The 22,751-nt window shown below is 40.7% G+C and overlaps 1 protein-coding gene across 2 annotated transcripts in view; it reads right to left on the bottom strand.

The window, feature by feature from the left end:
* Nucleotides 1–22,751, bottom strand: part of SCAPER (S-phase cyclin A associated protein in the ER) — a 219,043-nt gene that overhangs the window by 186,811 nt on the left and 9,481 nt on the right. For both annotated transcript variants that reach the window (XM_018568102.1, XM_018568101.1), the window contains exons 3-7: nucleotides 21,607–21,609; nucleotides 18,237–18,304; nucleotides 11,693–11,890; nucleotides 4,630–4,730; nucleotides 2,713–2,829 (exon numbers count right to left, since the gene is read on the bottom strand). In XM_018568102.1, the coding sequence (XP_018423604.1) occupies nucleotides 2,713–2,829; nucleotides 4,630–4,730; nucleotides 11,693–11,890; nucleotides 18,237–18,304; nucleotides 21,607–21,609 (487 nt within the window). The remainder of the gene's footprint in view (nucleotides 1–2,712; nucleotides 2,830–4,629; nucleotides 4,731–11,692; nucleotides 11,891–18,236; nucleotides 18,305–21,606; nucleotides 21,610–22,751) is intronic.

Below are 22,751 nucleotides of genomic sequence, written 5' to 3' on the forward strand. Positions count from 1 at the left end.
GCGGCTGCCGGCTGAATGTGTCTGACGCTGCAGACGGGAAGGGGCGGGACACCTCTCCCCATGTGCAACGTCTGCCACACGAGCACCGCGGGAGCACAGGACCTGGCGTACGAGAGAAGACTTGGAAAGCTGCTGCAGTAGAGGTAAGAAAAGACAGACAGGAGAGAGACAGCAGAGAAAGTGAGAGAAGAGACAGCAGAGAGAGAGAGAAGAGACAGCAGATAGAAACATGGAGAGAGCGAGGAGGAGAGAGAGAAGAGACAGCCAAGAAAGAGGGTTGGTTCACACCACAAAGTCTGCATTCCAGAGTGTTCGGCCTCTAGAATGCACTGGAATGCCAGCCGGAGAGCTCCCTGCGTAAAGGGGCGGGAGGGGGCGTGCGGTTGTAATGAAGTCAATCTCACCGCAGCCACGCCCCCCGTCCTCAGTGCTATCGCCCGCACCCGGAATGCAGGCACATCAGTGCCTGCGTTCCAGTCAAGTGCGATATGAAAAAATAGTGCTTGCAGCATTTTTGCAGATGGTGGGGGGCGTGGCTGTGATGCTATTGATTTCAATGCACCACCACGCCCCAAAATACAGGTGTTTATTCATTGGTAGCTCTCATTGAGCTTGTCAATTGAAAAGTAGATCTCCAGACGAAAAATTGTGGGCTCCCCTGTACTAAAGCATTCGATTATTTTGGGTTATTGTGCATGGGTTGTGTTTACCGAAGACCCACAGCTCCAATTCTCCAGCCCCTTGTTTTCCTCATCCCTCTCATGCTCAATCCTATATGGCTAATTTAGACAATAAACAAAGATTGGTATAGACAAAGTATAAACATTTTTGTAAATTCTCTTGTCACAATGAAATCTGTGAACCCCCACTGCCGATTATCTAATCCTAAACAGTACTTTCCTCCCATACAAAAGGTCTGTTACTAGTATGTGGCGACTGCAACCTTACCATATACCCCTCCGTAGACAAACAAGCTAAATCACTTTACCTACCTCCCGCTTTCAATGACACACCCTTCAACCACTCTCTGACACTCTTAGCTCAACATGGTCTAACCAACATATGGCATGAGCTGTATCCAATAAGGCAAACAGATACAAGAAAAAAGTTGATTAGGATGCAAAATGTGGGTATACCACATCTTGCACTCCCATCAACTGTTTTCTTGTATAGACCACATTTTCCTCCCATACTCCTCCCTCCCTTCTGTCTGTTCAGTATACATATGTCCCATTCCATCAACTGACTATGACCTGAACAGAGAAAATTTGGAATTGAGAAAATCTCTCGAATTAAAGCACAATATCAAGCCCCCCCAACCCAATTCAAACAGTCTTTGAGAACAGACCTCCAGACAAAACTTAATACCAAACTAATATGGTCACCCAAACATAAATACTTCCTAAAAGGGAACAAAGCAGACAGCATGCTAGCTAAACGCTTTCAACAACTTGACTTGTCCTTTAAAAGGATAAAACTCAAGATTTCAGATAGCTCCCTAACTGGCAACTCTTGTAATATTACTAAAGTCTTTCGACAACACATGATACCACACAGACAGCAGTGCTAAAGCCTGGAAAGTCTCTACAGACACATATAAATTGCAAAAGCGCTAATTGTCCATTAAACAGCAAGACAGGCTAACCAGATTCCAAAATATTTAGGACACCTGGATTATGCAATACCAACCAGCAACTTTTGACCACTCTTTGGTAAATATCTAAGTTTTGAGTCCTGAACACTACCCTCTCCTTTCTTCCTTTCCACCACCTTGCCCCATAACTCCCCCCTCTTCTTTTTTTTTTTCTTCCTCCTGCTGCCCTCTCCCTGCGTTCTATTCCCTCTTACTCCCTTCTTTGCCCTACCCCTCCTTTTCAAACACATCTTTCTACCCCTCTGCCCCCATCCCCCAATCCTTTATCATCTCCATCCACACACACCCTTATTAACCAATCCTCCATCAGCTTACCTAGGTTCCTTACCTCTGCTTCATACATTCCCGTCACAGGTCGTGGAGCCACCTTCAACCAATGCTTTAAACTTACAATGAACGAGAGAACTTTACAATACAATACCTTGCAATGAACTTACTGTTGAATGTCACTGGTTTGTCTATACACTTACCCTACATTTAAACGTTTGCTATGTATACTGTTGCTTCTTTTTCTAATTTATGTTGTACAATGCACTACAATGCATACCAGCAAATCTTTGTAAAACCTTAATAAAAACTATTGAAAAAAAAAATGTGCTTAGCCTAAAAAAAAGACATGCAGCCACAACACGCAAGAACTAGTAAGCTTCAATATATTGACTGTTGCTCTTGGGATTACGGTATATATTCTGTCCTTCAGTGCATACAGGTAACACAAGCTACCTGCCCAGTACTTCTGATTTTTGTAATTGTTTTTAAAGCTGGCTTTAGACAGATATACTTTTCACAGAAAGCATCATCATCTTTTTCGCATTGCTAAAGGTCGCATACAGAACCTTTTCAACGTCTCAATATCTGAAAATCTCCACATGCATTATAGTTTGTTGCTGACTGGAAGAGTGTATTACTCTTTTGTTACATAACTCAAATGTCGCAATCAATTCTCTAATCTCAACTCATATTATGGCAGCATAAGGCTACCAAAATCTACTACAGTACATGCATCAGATGAATTTTGTTATCCGCACTCCAGTGTTGTAGCCTATTTATTCACATACCCAAAATTGAGTGCCCTTCTTGCACTAGAAGTTGAGCTCACTCTATCCGAAGATGGACTGGGCAAAACGTGCCGTCCTGGAGACATTTTCTTCACCTCCCATGCCAAAGAGGTAGGCCTGCAAAATACAACTCATGGTTTAGAATAAAATCTGCATTATTCAGGATAGCACTAAACATCTAAATAGTATCCTCACAAGCATACACAATTGTGAGGACTCCATTACAAGAAATTTGTCAGAAACCTTTTAAAAAATATACACTATATTGCCAAAAGTATTGGGACGCCTGCCTTTACACGCACATGAACTTTAATGGCATTCCAAACTTAGTCCGTAGGGTTCAATATTGAGTTGGCCCACCCTTTGCAGCAATAACAGCTTCAACTCTTCTGGGAAAGTGTCCACAAGGTTTAGGAGTGTGAGGTCAGGACTCTGTGCAGGCCAGCCAAGTTCCTCCACCCCAAACTCGCTCATCCATGTCTTTATGGAACTTGCTTTTTTCCACTGGTGCGCAGTCATGTTGGAACAGAAAGGGGCCATTCCCAAACTGTTGCCACAAAGTTGGGAGTATGAAATTGTACAAAATGTCTTGGTATGCTGATGCCTTAAGAGTTCCCTTCCCTGGAACAAAGGGGCCAAGCCCTACCCCTGAAAAACAACCCCATACCATAATCCCCCCTCCACCAAACTTTACACTTGGCACAATGCAGTCAGGCAAGTACCGTTCTTCTGGCAACCGCCAAACTCAGACACGTCCATCGGATTGCCAGACAGAGAAGCGTGATTCGTCACTCCAGAGAACATGTCTCCACTTCTCTAGAGTCCAGTGGCGGCGTGCTTTACAGCACTGCATCCAACGCTTTGCAGTGCACTTGGTGATGTAAGGCTTTGATGCAGCTGCTCGGCCATGGAAACCCATTCCATGAAGCTCTCTATGCACTGTTGTTGTGCCAATCTGAAGGCCACACGAAGTTTGGAGGTCTGTAGCTATTGACTCTGCAGACAGTTGGTGTCTTCTGTGCACTGTGTGCTTCAGCATGCGCTGACCCTGCTCTGTCATTTTACGTGGCCTACCACTCCGTAGCTGAGTTGCTGTTGCTTCCACTTTGTTATAATAGTTGATCGTGGAATATTTAGTAGCAAGGAAATGTCACGGATGGACTTATTGCACATGTAGCAACCTATCACTGTACCACGCTTGAATTCACTGAGCTCCTGAGAGCGCCCCATTCTTTCACAAATGTTTGTAGAAGCAGTCTGCATGCCTAGGTGCTTGATTTTATACACCTGTGGCCATGGAGGTGATTGGAACACCTGAATCCAATGATTTGGAGGGGTGTCCCAATACTTTTGGCAATATAGTGTACTTTTTGTCTAGTATTTGCATATCTGTTTTTATTCGCAGTATTACTACAGATTTGGCCAGATGAAAGGGGAGCTAATTTAAATGCTCAGTAAACAGCATTTGCTTCTTCCCCATTTGACCACATTTTTCTAAATGTGCTTAGAAGAAAGATTTTGACAGAGAGCAGTAGATCAATGGTACAAACAATGCTGTTTTTACACCGCTATTTCCCCACTGTGAAAGAAGATACAACATAATACAAGCAGAACAAAACAATGCAAATATCCATAATTGTAATGCAGAATTATAGGTGCTGTCTGGTAAACAACTGCCTAAATACCTGAAGAGTGACTACATCTGATAGAATGCAGTCACTGTTCAGTCAACAATTTTCCAATAGACTCTTTCGATTCCAAAACTGACTTATGTTGAGCCAGTCAATGGTGCCGACAGGGCCACTCATGGACTCGATTTTCGTCTGATTCCTGCTTGTCTAAGACATATAATAAGTACATTGTGAGTGTCAGTATATTATCAGTAGACAGCTACACAGTAGGCCTCAAACTGTTTACCTGCTCTGAGCATCAGTCTTCTCCAGCTTTTCCTGAAGTTGAATCCAGTCAATAAGAGCCTTGAAATCTCTCACATAGTTATCCAGCATCATTAGCACTTCCTGAACAAAATATAGACAAAGAAATGATCAATAGGTAGAACACTACCTTATATCTATAGTGGCAAAAGCATATCTCTTAAAGCACAGCAGTAACCAGAACATGCAGAAGATAAGAAACGTGTGGCTAAGAAGCACTAGGCCTGGTTTTATATATTTTCCACCATACGGTAATCACCAACAATTAAAGACTGCTTCCTTTCAGTATGGAAAGGCTGTTTAAAGAAGAACTCCGGGCAAAGTTTTTATGAACTCTCGCAATGGGTCTACCCCCGCACCGCAAGTGTTAAATGCTCGTTTAGTTCTAGGGAGGAAATTAAAAAAGTTATACTCACCCGATCATCCAAACTGACTTGCTCTTAGATTCTAGAGGCAAAGCCAGCTGTCCCCACCCCCATTTGTCCCTCCAGTAAGCGCTAGAGGAATGGAGAGGGGAGGTCAGTCAGTCACCACTCCCCACAGAAAAATGATGAGAGAACTGTGCGATCTGCGGTTTGTGATCGCTCAGTTACCGATCAATAGAACCAACGTGTGACAGCTGCAGTGCACACGTCGGCTCTAATTATGGGGATGAATGTATTTCACTTTCCCCATAATTCTCCTTTAACTTGTAAATGCTAATCTGAACACCCCACTCCCCCCTCAAAAGTTCGTTTTAACTCCTGTGGCCTTATACAGCTCTTACCTATAAACATTTCTTACAGCTTGCTATGCCATATTTAATTGACTATGCTCTAATTTAACTGGCATTCATAAGGATGCAGTGGTCAGTAGAAGCTCTTAAATATGACTGCATAATAATGGAGAATAGAGCTCATCTTAGGAGAGTTGTCAATCAAAGTTAAATCCTAAGAATAGTGCATGGCTAAGATTGAGTGGATCTAAGAGCATATGGAAAAACATTTGAGGCTCAAGAATCATACTTGCAGGAATAGCAAGGTGTTTTTACATTGGAGGCATTGTTTAGTACATATAGATATGTTTTTATTGAGAGAGTTACTTAAAGGAAACATCAATTTTAAAAATTTTTCCCATAATTATCTTCCTACACGCTCCAAAATTATTTATTGTAAGATTCTGATCATTTACAAAAGTCCTATCCTTTTACTTTTCCTCTCTTTGTTATTTAAAAGCTCATGCTGCATGTGAATTGACAGCAATGTTCAGTTCTGATATGAAATTCCACATGCAATTCTTTGGTAACTGTTTGCGTACACTCGACTGAGTTTAACAGACAGGAGGTTCAATTTACAAAATTATCACAATCATTAAATGCCATAATGACCTTCTTTTTTTCAGGAATGAGAGCAAGTGTTGAAAAAAGTTACCATGTCAGTCCACCCAAAACTGATATTCAAGTTAAATGTAATTCATATGGTCTAAGTTAGGCCATAGCTTTCTTTATATCTTGAATACTTCAACAGCAAGATCTCCCGACTATATTTTCTACAAACAAAAAAGGAGGTGCAGCATTTTTCTGATGCAGCTCACTACAATACAACGTAGCGTGTTACTGTAAGTTGTGGTACACTGCAATAAGCGTGTCTGAGCTGCGCTGCCTTTGTGCACTGGGGTGCCATTCATAATGTGTTACCACAACACAATGGATCCCCAAAAGATATGAGAAACTGCTAGGTGGTATAACTCTCCAACATCTACATAAAACAAAAAATGTTGTCTTGGGTGGTCTGACCCTTTAACAGACAAGACTCTCAATTCACTAAGCTATGACAACTATATTTTGCCATAACAACCCTTGTTTATAGCTAAAAGACCCAAGCTGAAAATAATAGCCACATGGCTAAAAATAACAATTGTTACAGCAAATAACACATGCAATATAGCTTAGAGAATTGAGCCGTAATAGGGAAGGGAAAGCAGAGGAGTAATAATGTGGTCTTAAGAAAAGGAAAATTGCTTGTGGTTTATTCAAAAAAGGGAAAGACAGACTTCCAACTGAATTTCTACATAATAGAGGAAAAATCAGTAAATCTATCAGACAGCAAATATAGGAAAACAATAATACTGGGGTATAGCTGGAGTAAAACAGTGTCCAGTGCTTCACTATCCAACAATACTAAAGATAGGGAGCCACAGAGCCAGCAAGTAAAGTATCCTCATTAACGGGATGTTGCTGTGTAGAGCACCCTACGTTCACACCATGCCTGTGCGTTAGTCGCACACTGTACCATTAACGTACAGTACTGCCCAACGCACCCACCGTATGTTAACAGTGCGGGAGGTGCGTTGTGTTGTCATTCATTTGAATGTGTGGTGCAACTGCAAAAAGTATTGCATGCACTACTTTTCAAATCACACTCCAACGCACGGTATTGCGGTACCACATGCTTCAGCGCGGTCAGTCCCGTTGCAGCCAGGATGTGTGTTTGAGGAGTCATTTAAATTAATCACTCAGGCTTGTTGTGAACGGGCCCTCATGTTATAAAAGTCTGAATCTAGCCACTTTGTTTTTTCGTTTTGATTGAAGTGGAGTAGGCGAAAACTGTCAAAAAGGGCACAGGCAGCAATAAAAAGCTAGCAGATATTCCAACTCTTCCCCGCTCTATCTAAAACTAAATAAAACGTTTTGGCTGGAGTTATGTCCCTTTCATATGGGCAATCCATTCAGATCTGCCTGTCAGTTTATCAGGCGGATGTGATCGGAAGTCCACTGTATCTCTATGGGCAGCCGGATGTGCATCCATTTAGATCCGATTACCCCCAACTCCCTATAGGTCTGCAAAAAAAAAAAAGAAACACAGTTCTATTTTGATGGACCTGATTGTGATAGATCGGAGTTAATCAGATGTAAATAAACATGTCCGCTTACATCCAACAGCCTATAAACCTAACATGGGTCCGTACAGCTCAGTCACAAAAGTGACATTCGTTCTGTACTGCTCCGAACAGCAGGGGATCTGTGCACGGATCCCCTTCTGATCAGAACAGACGGTGCTCTTGTGCAATGGGCCTAAACATTTGACTTTTTTCTCATTTATATTAAAGCATTAAAGTGTCTAATAAACTTAGAAGAAACTACTTTAAAATGCAAAACTGCGGAAACCAATAAATATAACTAGCCTTCACTTTTAAACACTTTTCAGTTAATGGAAAAACAATTAAGAGCTTGTCCGCACCATGTGCATTGAGCTGCGTTTTTCTGTGTTGCGCAATAAAACGTAGCTCAACGCACCTGGTGTGAACAAGCCCATACATGCCACCAGAGGCAGTCTGGTATCTGTCAATAATACAAACAATGTATCTATGCCAACTCTCTCCAACACAAGCAGAACACGGAGCATTCCAGATGCATTGTGTGTTTGTTTTTTTGAGGTTTAGGTCTGCACAGACATGCAGCAGAGGAGGAATGGCCAAACACAGGAACAAGGATTCAAATTCATACACATGAGCCTGGCAGGTAAAACCAAGTGGCCAACATAAAATGGTTGCAGATTTTCCAAAATTATGCTGGGCTGGTGTTATGTAGCCACAGCAGAGTTCTTCTTCTAGGAGGAAAATGTCCTAAAAAAAAAAGGATAGACATAAATGGCTTTCTTGTGGAACAGACTGAAATCCTTGCCTGGAGGTAACTCGTAAAGCTTTGGATCATCCCGTGCACCTATTATATTCCATCCAATTATACAAACAGTCAGGTGACCTCCTACATATATGATTGTATTAGTCACTGGTAGTTCCAGAGCAAATGCATTAGAATAACTTCATTGCTGCAGAAAGGTCTTTTAATTATTAACAATTCAATACTGTGGCTAAGGTAGACTACTTATAAGACTACTTATCCCATCATGCACTGCTTCCAAAAAGCAATGATAATGCTACATTGCTCAGATGTTGAGTTGTAGTTCAGAAGGCAGGCTGTGTAAGGCCCCTTCCACACACTCTGATCAAGAGGAGTACGGAGCAGATGTCACCACTGTGACATTCGTGTCCATACATATTTTTCCTTCATTTCGCGAAACGGCCCGGACTACATGTCAGTCTATGGGGAATCGGATTTAAGCAGACGTATATGTTTACATCAGATTACCACCGATCTGGCACAATCAGGTCTGGCAAAACAGACCTCTGATACGGAGTCAGGGGTTACTGGGTGAAAACCTATGGGAAGCCCGTCCGTTTACATACGGCTGCCCATAGACTAACATGAGACCGCCCATGTGAAAGGAGGAAGTACATCCTATGGGCATCTTCAGTAAGTAAGTTTACAAACCTCTAGATCGATATGGTTATTAGGAGTGGGATACAACTTATGGAAATTCAACATATTAATTTTTAGTTTTTGACCATAGATACCCTTTAAAATTCAGTTAATGGTTATGCACATATAAAATGTGTAGCTGACTTACAATATGAAATATAAATAACGAGTTTCTACTCAGTTACAGCATGATCTTCCTCAATAATTACATAAACAAATGAAGGATACAAATCATCTTTACATTTTTTATATATCCATGTACTTTGATCACTTTGCATATATGAAAAGAAGATGTTATACTGTACAATAACAATGTTTTAATGACAGATTGCTTCTACGCTGTGTGGCTCCACAAAGTTAAACAAGCAGCAGAGCTTGGACAGATCATGTTTACGCTGCTACTTCTGGAGATCACTCTTTTCATGAATCAGCAGAATATTTTGAAGTGCTATGCCCCAGAAAATAATAGATACTACAGTGCTCTTCAGTGCATCAATATAAATGTATTTCTAAGTTAAAGTGTTGCATATGGCAAAACGAATTGTTTGTGTATTTACTGTTTTTATCAATATAGATAGATTAGTGTTCTTAATAATCCATTGTACTTTAGTCATTTTTGGAAACCTTCATCACTACTTAATCATCGTGACACTGGAAAAGTGATACGAGGATAATAAACTGTATATTGTGATATAAACGACAGGCACTGTACCCTTGTTCCATTCTCCTTAGGCCCGATATGTACTTTCTCTATCATGTTGACTTCAGCAGATAACTTTGTACTACCTCTTTCTGACCACCTATCATCCATGCATTTCCCCCATTACAGCACTGCAATTAGCTCTCATCTGCAGTAGTATAGCCCCATCTCCTTGTACATGAATAATCATCCCCTCTGGCAGGTACCTGCTTGAAGGAAGGCTCAGTTCACCTTATCAAGTTGATCAGACTTCATGCCATGTGAGCTGTAATAAGAGCCATGTTTTCCGAACAAGGGAATATAAACAGGACAAGCAGCAGCGGGGGCTCCGTCTCCACTCATGCACATCTCTCTCCGGACATCTCACCCGCAGCTGGACAAAAGTGTCTCGCAGGATACTCCCTCCCCCATACCGGATCACCAGAGCTGGATGCCCGGCTAAAGTTACCAATTAGTTTACCAATTGGCTGCAACGGATTCGATTGGTTTGTAATTAATTCTAGTCACTGGCGTGCACGGCAGGACTGTTGGCGCCATCTCTTTGTCCTGATGACACTCTATACCAGGACGCTAGGACCCCAGGGCCCGGCACATCAATACTGCTCTCTTGTTCACCTACAATGCTTCTAGCTGCAGATTAAACTTCTGTGCTGAAGCAATGGAAATCATACTCACTATAAAATACACCAAGCGGGGACCTTTATGGAAGAAGCAGAGTAAGCTCTTTACTGACTTGTTTGTGAAGGTCACACTGATATATATACACAAAAATATCTTTGAAAAAGAATGGAAACACATGAAGACAGTTTTTAAGAAAAAACATAAACTTCAAGGTAATGCCACATGTACTTATATAACAGAGCACTCAAGTGAATTGACTAAATGAATAATAAGTAGTATATGTACAGACTATAAGGGCATACAAAAAAAGTAAACATTGTTTCAGGTATAGTCTAGCCAATATACAACAAGGGAAACAGGAACATTTAACAGAGTAATAAAACCTAAGAGCAAATATTAATAATAAAGATACAATCTGCAATTTGTAGAACACAGATAAGTGTCACTTTAATAGTATTAAAAAAAAGTGATCTCACAGCGTTAGTTATACAATATTCCCAATTTAGGTTCGATGGATAATAAACCAGCTTACATTTAGTCAAACACAATATTATGCGGAAGAGTTACAACAGTGCCATCTACAGTTATATGTGAGAATCTGATCCAAGTAGAAAATGTGTCACACTATGACACACACACCTATGAACCTTCATTCAATGGCGCCTTGATTGACATTCAATCAGCATACCAAAAAGTATGCAATATGTTGACCCTTGCAATAACCATTTTTGCCTAGTGGAGGGACCCTGCGAGGTCTCAAAACCTTGTTCTTTGATATCCTGAATGAATGTCAATTAGGGCGTCATTGTATGACATTTCAGAGGTGTGCTGGAGACATATTTTCTACATCAAACCAGATATGACCTGCATGTACCCTGTATGGTAATGTGACAAATCAGTTAAAGTCACAAGGATTCCTTTCTTTAAAAGAGAACTAAAGCCAAACTTTTGTTTTGGCTTTAGTTCAATTTTGCTATCGCTCGCTATTTGCTGACAGCACAGAGCCACGCTACAGCTGGGAAGGATTCCAACAATATTGTTGGGATTCCGCTGCCTGATTGACAGCTGGCTCTGCCTCTCTAGAGCCAGAGCCAACTGTGCCCGCCCTTCCCATCTGTCCCTCCAATGAGCACTGGAGGAACAGAGAGGGCAGGGGGGAATCCCTGCAGGGAGAGGTAACTTAAAGCCACCTCTCTCTGCAGGGTGATCATGTGCTGAGTGATCAGCTCTTAACCTATAGAACCGGCATGCGACAACTGTAATGTCACATGCCGGCTCTAATTATTGGGAATAGTAAATTTTACCCTCCCAATACTTCTCCTTTAAGATGACAAGTTTCAATTTAAAAAATCCCACAAACACATAAAAAGGCATAAAGGTTGTTGTCTCTATACTAGGAGGGCCCAGCTCATACATCATCTGTCTTACCTTGCATTCAACAACACTTTGGTCTGATTCACATGTCACATAAATTTCATCCACTGCTCTCCTGAGATTGTCAAATAGGAATGCCCAGTATCGTGCTCGCAGGTCAACCTTCCGAGGTAGTCTTGTCTTTGTTGGGCTTTTGTCCTGGATTTTGTCTGCTGTGGATCCAACATTTAGTTTGCAATGCAAGGAGTTGTTCTGAAAAACAATAGAGAGAGTGAGTCTAGGAGTCTGGATTTAAAAATGAAATTAATGTGTATTTTTAAGAAACAAATAAGGTCATTTTGAAATTGATGACAGCAACACGTCTCAAAAAAGTTGGGACAGAGCCATGTTTACCATGGTGTAGCACCCCCTCTTCTTTTAACAACAATCTGTAAACATTTGGGAACTGAGGAGACCAGTTGCTGGAGGTTTGGGAGAGGAATGTTGTCCCATTCGTGCCTGATATGGGATTCTAGCTGCTCAACAGTCCTGGGTCTTCTTTGTCGTATTTTTTGTTTCAAGATGTGCCAAATATTTTCAATTGGTGAAAGGTCTGGACTATAAGCAGTCCAATAAAGCACTCGGACTCTTTTAATATGAAGCCAGGCGGTTGTTGTAGATGCAGTATGCGGGTTAGCATTGTCCTGCTGAAATATGGAAGGCCTTCCCTGAAAAACACATTGTCTGGATGGGAGCATATGCTGCTCTAAAACCTGGATATATCTTTCAGCATTGATGGTGCCTTGCCAGATGTGCAAACTACCCATTTCATACGTACTAATGCAGTCCCATACCATTAGAGATGCAGGCTTTTGAACGGAGCATTGATAACAAGCGAGAAGGACCCTCTCCTCGTTAGTCTGGAGGATGTGGCGCCCATGGTTGCCAAAAAGAAAGTCAAATTTAGATACGCCTGACCACAGAACAGTTTTCCACTTTGTGACAAACTATTTTAAATGAGCTTTGGCCCAGGGAAGACAGCAGTGTTTCTAGATCATGTTCAGATATGGCTTCTTCTTTGCATGATGGAGCTTTAACTTGCATTTTTGGATGGTAGGACAGTGATTTTTGGAAGTATTCCTGAGCCCATGCAGTGATGTCCATCACAGAATCATGCCTGTTTTTAATGCAGTGCCGTCTGAGGGCCCAAAGATCACATGCATCAAATATTGTGTTTCGGCCTTGTCCCTTGCGCACAGAGATTTCTCCAGATTCTATTAATCTTTTGATGATATTATGTACTGTAGATGATTATATATTTAAAGTCTTTGCAATTTTACGTTGAGGAACATTATTCTGAAATTGTTCGACAATTTTTAGATGCAGCTTTTCACAGATTGGTGAACTTCTGCCCATCTTTACTTCTCTTCTAAGTCATTCTGACTCTCTAAGATGCTCTTTTTATACCCAATCATGTTACTGATCTGTTGCCTTTTAACCTAATTAGCTGCAAAATGTTCTTCCAGCTCTTCCTTGTTAGTACCACTTACTTTGCCAGATTTTCATTGCCCTGTCCCAACTTGTTGGAGAGGTGTTGCTACCATCATTTTCAAAATGACCCTATATTTTTTCTTAACCACTTGAAGTCCGGGGTGTTAAACCCCCTTCCCATCCAGGCCATTTTACAGTATTCAGAGCTGCAGTACTTTGACTGACATTTATTCTGTCATGCAACGCTGTACTGAAATGAATTTTATACCCTTTTGTGGGGACAGATAGAGATTTATTTTGGTGGTTTAATCACCACTGCGGTTTTTATTTTTTACAATATTAAGGAAAATGTACAGAAATGTTTAAAAAAAAACTGTTTCCCCTATATTAAATTCTAAAACATTTATTATTACCCAATTTTGTTGTAAAATATAAAAGACGGGGTCACGTCGGGTAAAAAGACACCAAACATGTCAATCCTTAAGATTGCGCACGCGCACGAAACCTCAAAAAACTACGTTACCCAAAATTGGCTATAGGCGACACTTTAAAATAGGGGGGGGGGGGCCTTAAACATTTTGGGGGGGTTGTTTTACTTTTTTTTATTTGTGACTTTTCTTTTTTTTTTACTTTTTTTATTTATATAAAACATTTTTTACACTTATTGTTATTGCTATTACATAGGGGGATACAATCCCCCTATATAATAGCACAGGTACACTGACAGGTCCTCTTTATGGAGACATTAGGGGTCTCTAGGACCCCTAATGTCACCTGGGGACCCCAAAAGCAGCTGATGACGCAGAGATCTGCTTCATCAGCTTCTTCTCTCTGGCTATAGCAGCCAGATGACTGACAGGTGAATGCGGAAGTGATGTAATACACATCACTTCTGCATTCACAGCCCGGAGGGAGATCAGCAAGGAGCTGAACTCCCTCCCTCTTCCTCCTGACGCCCTCCCGAGCCGGTCCCGGGCCGCAGATGGGGTAGTGGATCCCAGGATTGAGGTGAGGGGTCAGGAGGGTGGGCGGCGGCACTCAAGGTGGGGTTGTATGTGAAACAGCCGTTAACGGCTGTAAAAACGAGTGGGTCTTTCCTGCCAGTGCGTGCGCGAGCAGGAAAAAAATGCCGTCTGGAGACGGCAACCTGCTGAAGCGAGTCCGCCGTCCGTCCGTTTTTTCTTAACGGGCGGACGGCAAGAGGTTAATGGTACATTTTCTCAGTTTAAACATTGGGTATGTTTTCTATTTTCACAGCGGTGAAGAGCAATGTATTACAAAGTCCGTATTTTAATTCGGTATTGCAAATGCAGTATTCCGAATTCCATAAGCTGAACTCCAAATGTGTATTCCAAATTCCATATTCCTCATTTCAAATTCCTATTCTGAATTCCAAATTCCATATCACAAATTCTGAATTCCATATTCCAATTTCGATTTCTCTAATCCGCATTCAAAATTCAAAATTTTGAATTCCTTATTCCTAATTCCATATTCCCTATTCTGTATTTTCTATTCCAAATTCCATATCCTGAATTCCAAATTCCGTATTCCCTATTCTGAAGTCAGGAGGAGGTACTTTTTTTGTAATATTTTATTAGACCTTGCTTTTAAGGTTTTGTTTTTTAATTAACTGTGTTTGTAGGGGAGGGAGACTGGCAGTAAAGCGGACCTTCAATTTTCATGAAAGGTCTGCTTTAAGGCAGCATAAAAAAGGTTAAAAGGTATTTCTAGGTAGTTCCTCACACTACATCGTTGTAGATAAATCAAAAGCATATATTGTACAATCAAGCTGTAATTTGAGCAACCACCTTAAGTGAAGGTCTTAGTGGCATACATTTTCACATACATTTGGCATTATTCAAGGTCCTTTCAGGTAACAGAAGGGTTATTAATGCTAAACAGAAAAATTACTAACACTGACTCACACAAAGCTGCTCAATCCCTAAATAATGTGCAAATGAATAGGATAGTTTAGACATTAAGTGTAATAAAATAATAATAAAAACGTTATCAGTAGACAGCAGCCACTCACACATTCCAGTACTTCTCTTTCAGTTGTAGTTCCATTTACATAAATATTTAATTGCTGACATCTTCTGAAAATGCTAGTTGCCTGGTTGTCAGGCTGAGGCTAAGTTACAATGTTTGCTGAATAACTGACCAAGAACAAGTATTGCAATATGGAATGAAAAAGTATTAACCACTTGAAGACCGGGGTGTTAACCCCGGCCTTCCTGGCCAGGCCATTTTTCAGTATTCAGCGCTGCGGTACTTTAACTGACATTTTTTCCGTCATGCAGCGCTGTACTGAAATGAATCGGGTCACGTCGGGTAATTGACAACAAAACATGTCAGGTCTTAAAATCGCAAAAAAACGACCATACCTAAAATTGTCCATAGGCGACGCTTCAAAAGCTTTTACCGCTCATCAGTTTAGTGTTATCAGTGACTAATGGCCCTGAAATTATTGCTCTCACTGCGATGTTCGTGGTGATATTTAACATGTGTGGCGTAATCATTGTTTTCGCACATAGGCGCACCCGGCGCATATTTATATTTATATGTGCATGCAAATTATTTTTTTCCAATTTTTTAATATGTGACTTATTTTTCTTAACTTTTTGTTTTCTACACTTAACATTATTGCTAACATATGGGGACTAAGAAGCCCCCTATTTGATAGCCAATATACAATGACATCTGGGTACCCCCAAAGAAGCTGATGGACCAGTGCTCTGCTTTACCAGTTTCTTCTCTGGCTATAGCACCCAGAGAAATGACAGCTAAAGGCGGAAGTGATGTAATACACATCGTTCTGCCTTCAGAGAGAGGAGGAGAGATCAACAGTGGGGGAATGCTGATTTCTCCTCCGTCCTCACTGGAAGTAACTGCTGTGCTGGTGCCAGGCCGCAGGGGGGACAGCGGAGCACGCAAACAACAAGAGACTGGACTGCTGTAGAGTGGCCCGAACGCTTGTATGTCACAGCCGGTGCCAGTTGTTAAAAGATTTTTTTTTTATTCTGCCCGCGAATTTTAAAATCACGTAAATACACGTCCTCCTGCCGGAAAGCGTCCGCCATCTGCCCATGTATTCACAATGGGCGGACGGCAAGTGGTTAATCTAGGCATAGCCAGGCAACAAACATTTTCAGAAGAACGCAAGTAATGAAAGCCTACAGATTTCTTTAATAACAGGTGTACTTTAAATGTGGAATTGTCTTGGATTTGTAATGGAAGTGAAGGCGTGTTTTAAGAAGATAATCTGTATGCGGTTTAATTGTGGTCACCAATCCACAGAAAGAATGTCCTTGAGCTAGAGAGAGTCCAGACAAGGGCAACTAAACTAATTAAGGGGCTGGAGGACCTGAGCTATGAGACAAGGTTATTAAATGTAAAATTGTTGACACTGGAAGTGAGGAGATTAAGAAGGGACATGATTTTAATGTACAAAATGTTCAGTGGTGATGGCAACATCAGCAATAAACTTTTTAGTATAAACTCCATTAAGAAGACTAGAGGCCACCACCTAAAATTGGTGGAGAAAAGATTTATCCACAAAGGGTGTAGGGGCTTCTTCTAGGTCAGAGCGGTTACATTTTGGAACTCTCTGCCACAAGCAGTGGTATCAGCCGAGAGTATTGATTCATTCAAAAATCATTTAGATACCTTCCTCAGAGATCATAACATACAGGGGTACAGGTACTCTTAAAAACCTGGGACCACACAGGGACTCATATAGACACGCACACACTACACACACACATAAAGGTTGAACTTGATGGACCTTTATTTAACCTCAGATACTATGTAACTATGTACTTTATTAGTATTAGCTGTATATACAGATGTATACAGATGTACACAGACAAACGCATTTATGCACATGGTATTCTTTAACTCTCCACCATACAAACACAAAATGAGTATGGTTTAAAGCAGCATTCTAATTTAACAATGAAAAAAAATAGGCAGAAAATCCAAATTGCATATCATGTTGCTTAAGATTAACCCTTTAATTTCTCCCGTGACATCATCACAAAAAGAGAGTTACTAAGACACAGTTTCTGTTCCACAAAGTCAACATTTCCTAAAGAGATTCGTGAATAAACTTCTGTTGCAATGATTTATCCCTTTTGGATTAATGAATGTAAAATAAACGTGCTTATCTCAGGCACCCAAGAAATATCATAAACAGTCCTCTCTTTTCAATTAATCTTCCTTGCTTGAGATTATGAGTCTATCAACAAGCCAAAGAACTCCCAGCCCCGGCTTCCTGTTGCAAGAATGAGTGATGAGCTCACTAATGCACCACTAAGTAAAGCTGGGGCCTTGTTATGCCAGCGCAGCAAATAACTTCTGCTGTGCAATCCCTGCTTTGTGTTTACTGCAATCTAAATAAGACTTAACCCTTGTAGGAATATAGATAAATGAGAGAAAAGCCCCAATAATCCACAAATCATGTATAGTGACATCAAGGCGGAGAACACAGGGCTATAAAGTATATAGCCAAAAATCGAACCAGGTATTGCAAAGGTAACTGTAACAGAGACATGGATGTTTGTTTCTCATAGGTACACATTCACTTTTACAGAGGAAAATTATATAGGAGTTTGTATAAGTCGAATCGCATAGTTATGCTATTCAGAGTGAAAGATAACTCTAATGCTCATTCTGTCTAGCCTAAGGATTCCTTTGTTATATACATGACAGAAATCACTCAAAAATAGCCCCAGCGTAAATACAATATAATTATGCTGCCTCATAAAACATGGTGATGACGTATGCAGAAATTAGATAGCACCATCATCTTCCAGCTGTCTAGTTCTGTCTGATACAGTCCTTGGGAGGTATGGGTATACGTTGCACCCACACAACCCTTAGTCTCTGAACCCTTTCAACAAATTCTCCAACAAATTCTCCTACATCCTTTCCCTTAAAATACACTTAAACATCATAAAATTCCAGGTCCAACTTACATACTGGAAAACAGGTAGAATTAAGCTGCAAAACAGGGCTAGGTGCAATCAAATTACTAAGGCATACCTTTAAATGAGGTCCCAATAAGTGTGAGTTATTCATTACTTTGAAAACTGTATTCACACAAGGTAAACCTTGCAAGAATTACCTGTTTGGAAGATTTGTGGGCTCTGTGGGTTCCCCTCTTAGGTTTGCCACATGGCCACTTGGATTTCCCTGTAAAAAATAAAGAAATGTCAGTGTCACCATAAATAAAAGGTGCTCAGCATGTCCGAGTCAAAAAATGAACTATGGTGGCAGAAATAAAATTACAACATTTAAAATATAGTCAGAAAATAAAGAATTTTCTTAATAACTGCCTAGATAATCACCAGCATCGTATGTTAAAACAGAAGTAAAGCTAAACCTTTTTAGACTTCTCTTTTGGGTAATAGAAGTATATTTACTAATGTACTCCAGGGACCTAAAGTCAGTACATGGTGAGCTTATGCACATCTGTGCCACAGTCAAGAAGGATCCAGACAATACTGCCGGGATACAATCCTGGGAGAGTATGTTTTACTCTCCCCATACTTCTCCTTTAAAATCGAACAATTTAGGTTTATGTTCACTGAGTATCTTTTTTGTAGCATCAAATCTTCTTGATAATTTAAACCTTTTAATTTTCTTTTCACTGACAGAACCATGTGAAAGGCTCAGAACACAGAGACCAATATAACATATGAGTAGTTATCTTAGTAGGAGATGGGCTGAACTTCCTATATGTTGAGAATTGCTAAATCACACAAAGTGTTGAGAGAAATGCTGATCAACTGTTGATCATAAATGGGCAAATGAGAGAAAACATGCTACAAGACTTGATGCCAGTTCAGCCAGAAGGCTGACAGAATGTGAACATCAACCAAAAGTTGGACTAACATTTATGACTAGACAGATTGTCCTCAGGCTAGATTAGATCTGTTGTCACGGCACAAGACACTCACACAATTGGTAATGGTTTGCTTTAAAGCAGGTTATTCTATATCGTCTTTCTATAGCTGGCCTTACTCAGTAAGATCTCAACCCAATCTAATTCTGAAGGCCCATACATTGGCCGAATTTCGGCTGGTTTTTAATGTATCGGCTGAAATTCGGCCAGTGTATAGGGATGTTGGCTCCCTTCAGCCTGCATTCCTCGATCAGCTGATCGAAGGAGCCGGCTGGAAGATCTTGGAATGATCAGAGCCTGCAGTCAATGAGCTGCTCGCTCTGATCGGGTATTCTGACAGGTGTCAGCGGCACATGTCAGAATGCAATGCAAACAGCGGAGATACCTCGATCGACACACTGTTTGTGTTGATGGAGGAATCGCATCCATTTCTTCCATTCAGCCTGCGGGTTGAACAAAAGAAATTGACAGGTGTATGGCCAACGTTACTCTCAAACCCATCAGTGCCGAGCCTGAAGGCACATCCTTGCAAAGAACTGCAGACTCTGTATAAGGCATAGCTTAAATGGACAACTGAATCCCAATGTTGTCTGGGCAAACCCAACTAAAAACAATATTGGAAGTGATGATGTTCAGGGCACCAACATTAGCTATTCCCTGAGCAAATGTTTTATGTGGCCTTCAGGATTGAGGCAGGGTCTAAAATTGTTGTAGCGGAGTCTACTATGAAGGCCAATGGTATACTGACAGAGTGATAAACCTCACATAAGTCCACATGAAAATGCAATTTCTGCAGCAAGCCTGATGTTAAGAGAAGGTGTCATTGAATTTAAATGAATGGATTGAATCAAATTTTTTTAAATCATTTGAAAGTGTAATCGTTTTAATGCTAATACTATATATGTGAAATAATTTCTGTAAGTAAAATATATGAGTTTTCCCATTTGACACAATAAAATAATACTTCTCATGCCTGTTTGGTCGCTTTGGTGATATTTTAATCCAGATCATTAGGTTTCTTTTACATACATAAACCATCATTTACCAAAATGTAATTGACATTCATACACAAAATTGTCATTGCAGCACCGCTTGTTCGTACGGGACCAAGGTGCTTCAGATACTAATTCACTATGGGGGGAATTTATCAAAGCTGGAGCAGAAGAATCTGCCTATGGCAACCAATCAGCTTCTCTCTTTGGTCTGTTCAGTTAAGGTGGATGCTGATTGGTTGCCATGGGCAACTGCTCCACATTCTGACTGTTTTGATAAAGTCCACTCTGTGTATCTTATCTCATGTGAAATTCATCTATAAAATGCATCTCACAAAAAGGTATGTAATATCCTAATTTCCTATTTTCAGCAATTGTTTATATGACTACAGACAGTAAATGCATCATGCTTTAGAATATGAAAACCTACGATAAAATGGACATGACATCTTTAACACTTTGAAAATATCAAATTACAATGTGTTGATAATCAAATACCGCTTGATATTCTGTTCTATACTTGCAAAGAAAACTACTGCTCACCTCAGTAAGGGTCAGTATGCATATCACAGACATCTAAAGCTGCGTAGAAACGTTTTTCTTCATTAGATGCTGGATTGGGATAGCAATCCTAAATGTAACACTATTTACGCAATTGGAAATGTAAGGGAATACCTACTTTGCATCATAAAAGCAAAACAAAAACAACATATTCCACATATTAATTTTGAACAGCATGCTCTTTGCAGTCAGGCCATGTGATGGTTTATTCATGGCTGTACAGTACGAAATATTGATTGCCAAGAGATGTATCCCATTTTGTGCATTGATTTTGTATTCTCTTTCCGTGTAACCTGACCACTGACAGCCCCTTGGAAGGAGATGTATTTCCCATAATCAATATGTGACCCAGGTCCAGGGCACAGAGTCTATCAGTGCTGGCTGGGGTAACAGCGAAAATTGGAGCCCTTATTATTACAATTAGTTCAGTTCTACATATACTGAGGAACATGATGTTTTACTTTAGAATCTGTCAAGGTACAGCTCTTGAAGAAATTATTACATTATGAGAATTCTGAAATTGGCTTGCTAGTCCAACTGTTTTATTGTCTGCTTCATCAAGAGGGAACCAAATATATTCAGATTTACAGGATTTGTTTAGAACACATTGCATGATGCTGCATATAAAGACTGAGGAAAACATAAGCACGTTTTATACATCAGAAGATCATTTTAAGGTAGTAGTAACTACCTCAGCAGACTACTTAGTATGGCAACACTCCATATGTTGTTGCCATTACGGATAAAGATAAACTGGGTTTGAAAATAGGGTTTTTGTACTCACAGTAAAATTATTTTCTTCGAGTCCACTGAGGGACACAGAAAGTCTAAAACCCACAGGTTATACTGCCACCTACAAGAGGATTGAACACTGGAAAACAAAAAAGCTGTGGGCATGCCTTAGTTTTGTAGCAAAACAGTACCAAGAGCATGAGCATAAACAAAGAGGGGCAGGGAGTCCAGAACATGATATTGCAGCAAGTACAAAAATCCCCCAAAAAATTCTCGTCCACTGAGAGATATGGGAGGTCTTAAACCTTCTGACATCCAAAAGCAGCCCAACTGAGGAGTGGGCAACAGAGCAAACAACCGCTAACTGTCTCAATGTAAAACAACCGCTAACTGAGCAGTGCCTGCAGCTCAAAGAGCCACCTGAAGGACCTTACACCTAAAGCTGGCATTAGATAAGGCAAAAATCAACACAAGGTAGAACTTAGAAAAAGTGTGCACCGAAGACCGCATGATAGCCTTACAAATCTGGGTACGGAGGCCTGATTCCGAACAGTCCAAAAGGCGTTCACTGCCCTAGTAGAGTGAGCCCTAACTGGAAAGAGGGGAACCCAATCCTCAAGGCCATAAGCCTCAGCAATGGGTCTGTCTGAGCCACCTAGGTGGTAGATCATCTGGGATGGCAAAGCTGAAATCACTCATTCTGAAGGAAGCAGAGGCTGAAAGATAGTCTTGCACAGCCTGAATAACATACAAACAATTGAGTATCGTTTTCTTTTGGTGATCTGGACCCGGACAGAGGAATGTAAGAACAATGTCCTGAATACGGTGGAAGAGATTATCTTGTGAAGAAAGGAAATCCTGGACTTCAATGCCACCTTGTCCCTGTGCATGACCATAAAAATTCCTTGCAGGATAAAGCCACCAGTTCAGACACCCGACTGGCCAAGGTGATGGGAACAAAAACAACAACTTTGTGTGTCAAAGTTAGGGGGGAATATCTCTGATGGGTTCAAATGGGGGCTTCTGAAGCACCAAAAGAACGATATTCAAATCCCACAGAGTCAACTAGGACTGGACTGGGGAGGAGACCACATAGTAGACCCCATGCAGAAAGGTCTTAATCAGGGAATGGGAAGCCAACAGTCTCTGAAACAGAATAGAAAGGGAAGGTATCCAGCCTTTAAGTGTTGATCTAGACTCAACTGCACAAAAGAGAGTAGCAAAAAGCAGAGCTGATCCTGTCTTGGGTAGAACATCATGTTCCAGCCTTATGTATGGCGCATATCCCAAAAGTGCACAATTGGCAGGTGGATTTCCTTAGTCGACAAAGCTTAGACTAGGGGGATTAGTCTCTATTCTGTATGTAGATCTTTTGATGTTTAGACAGAGCATCAAGCTGGACAAGTTCACAATGGATACACTGGTAGCTCTATGGGATCAGTTATCCCTG

Source organism: Nanorana parkeri, unplaced genomic scaffold (assembly GCF_000935625.1).
Source record: "Nanorana parkeri isolate BGI_ZX_2015 unplaced genomic scaffold, ASM93562v1 scaffold1136, whole genome shotgun sequence".
In the NCBI taxonomy this organism is placed as follows: domain Eukaryota; kingdom Metazoa; phylum Chordata; class Amphibia; order Anura; family Dicroglossidae; genus Nanorana; species Nanorana parkeri.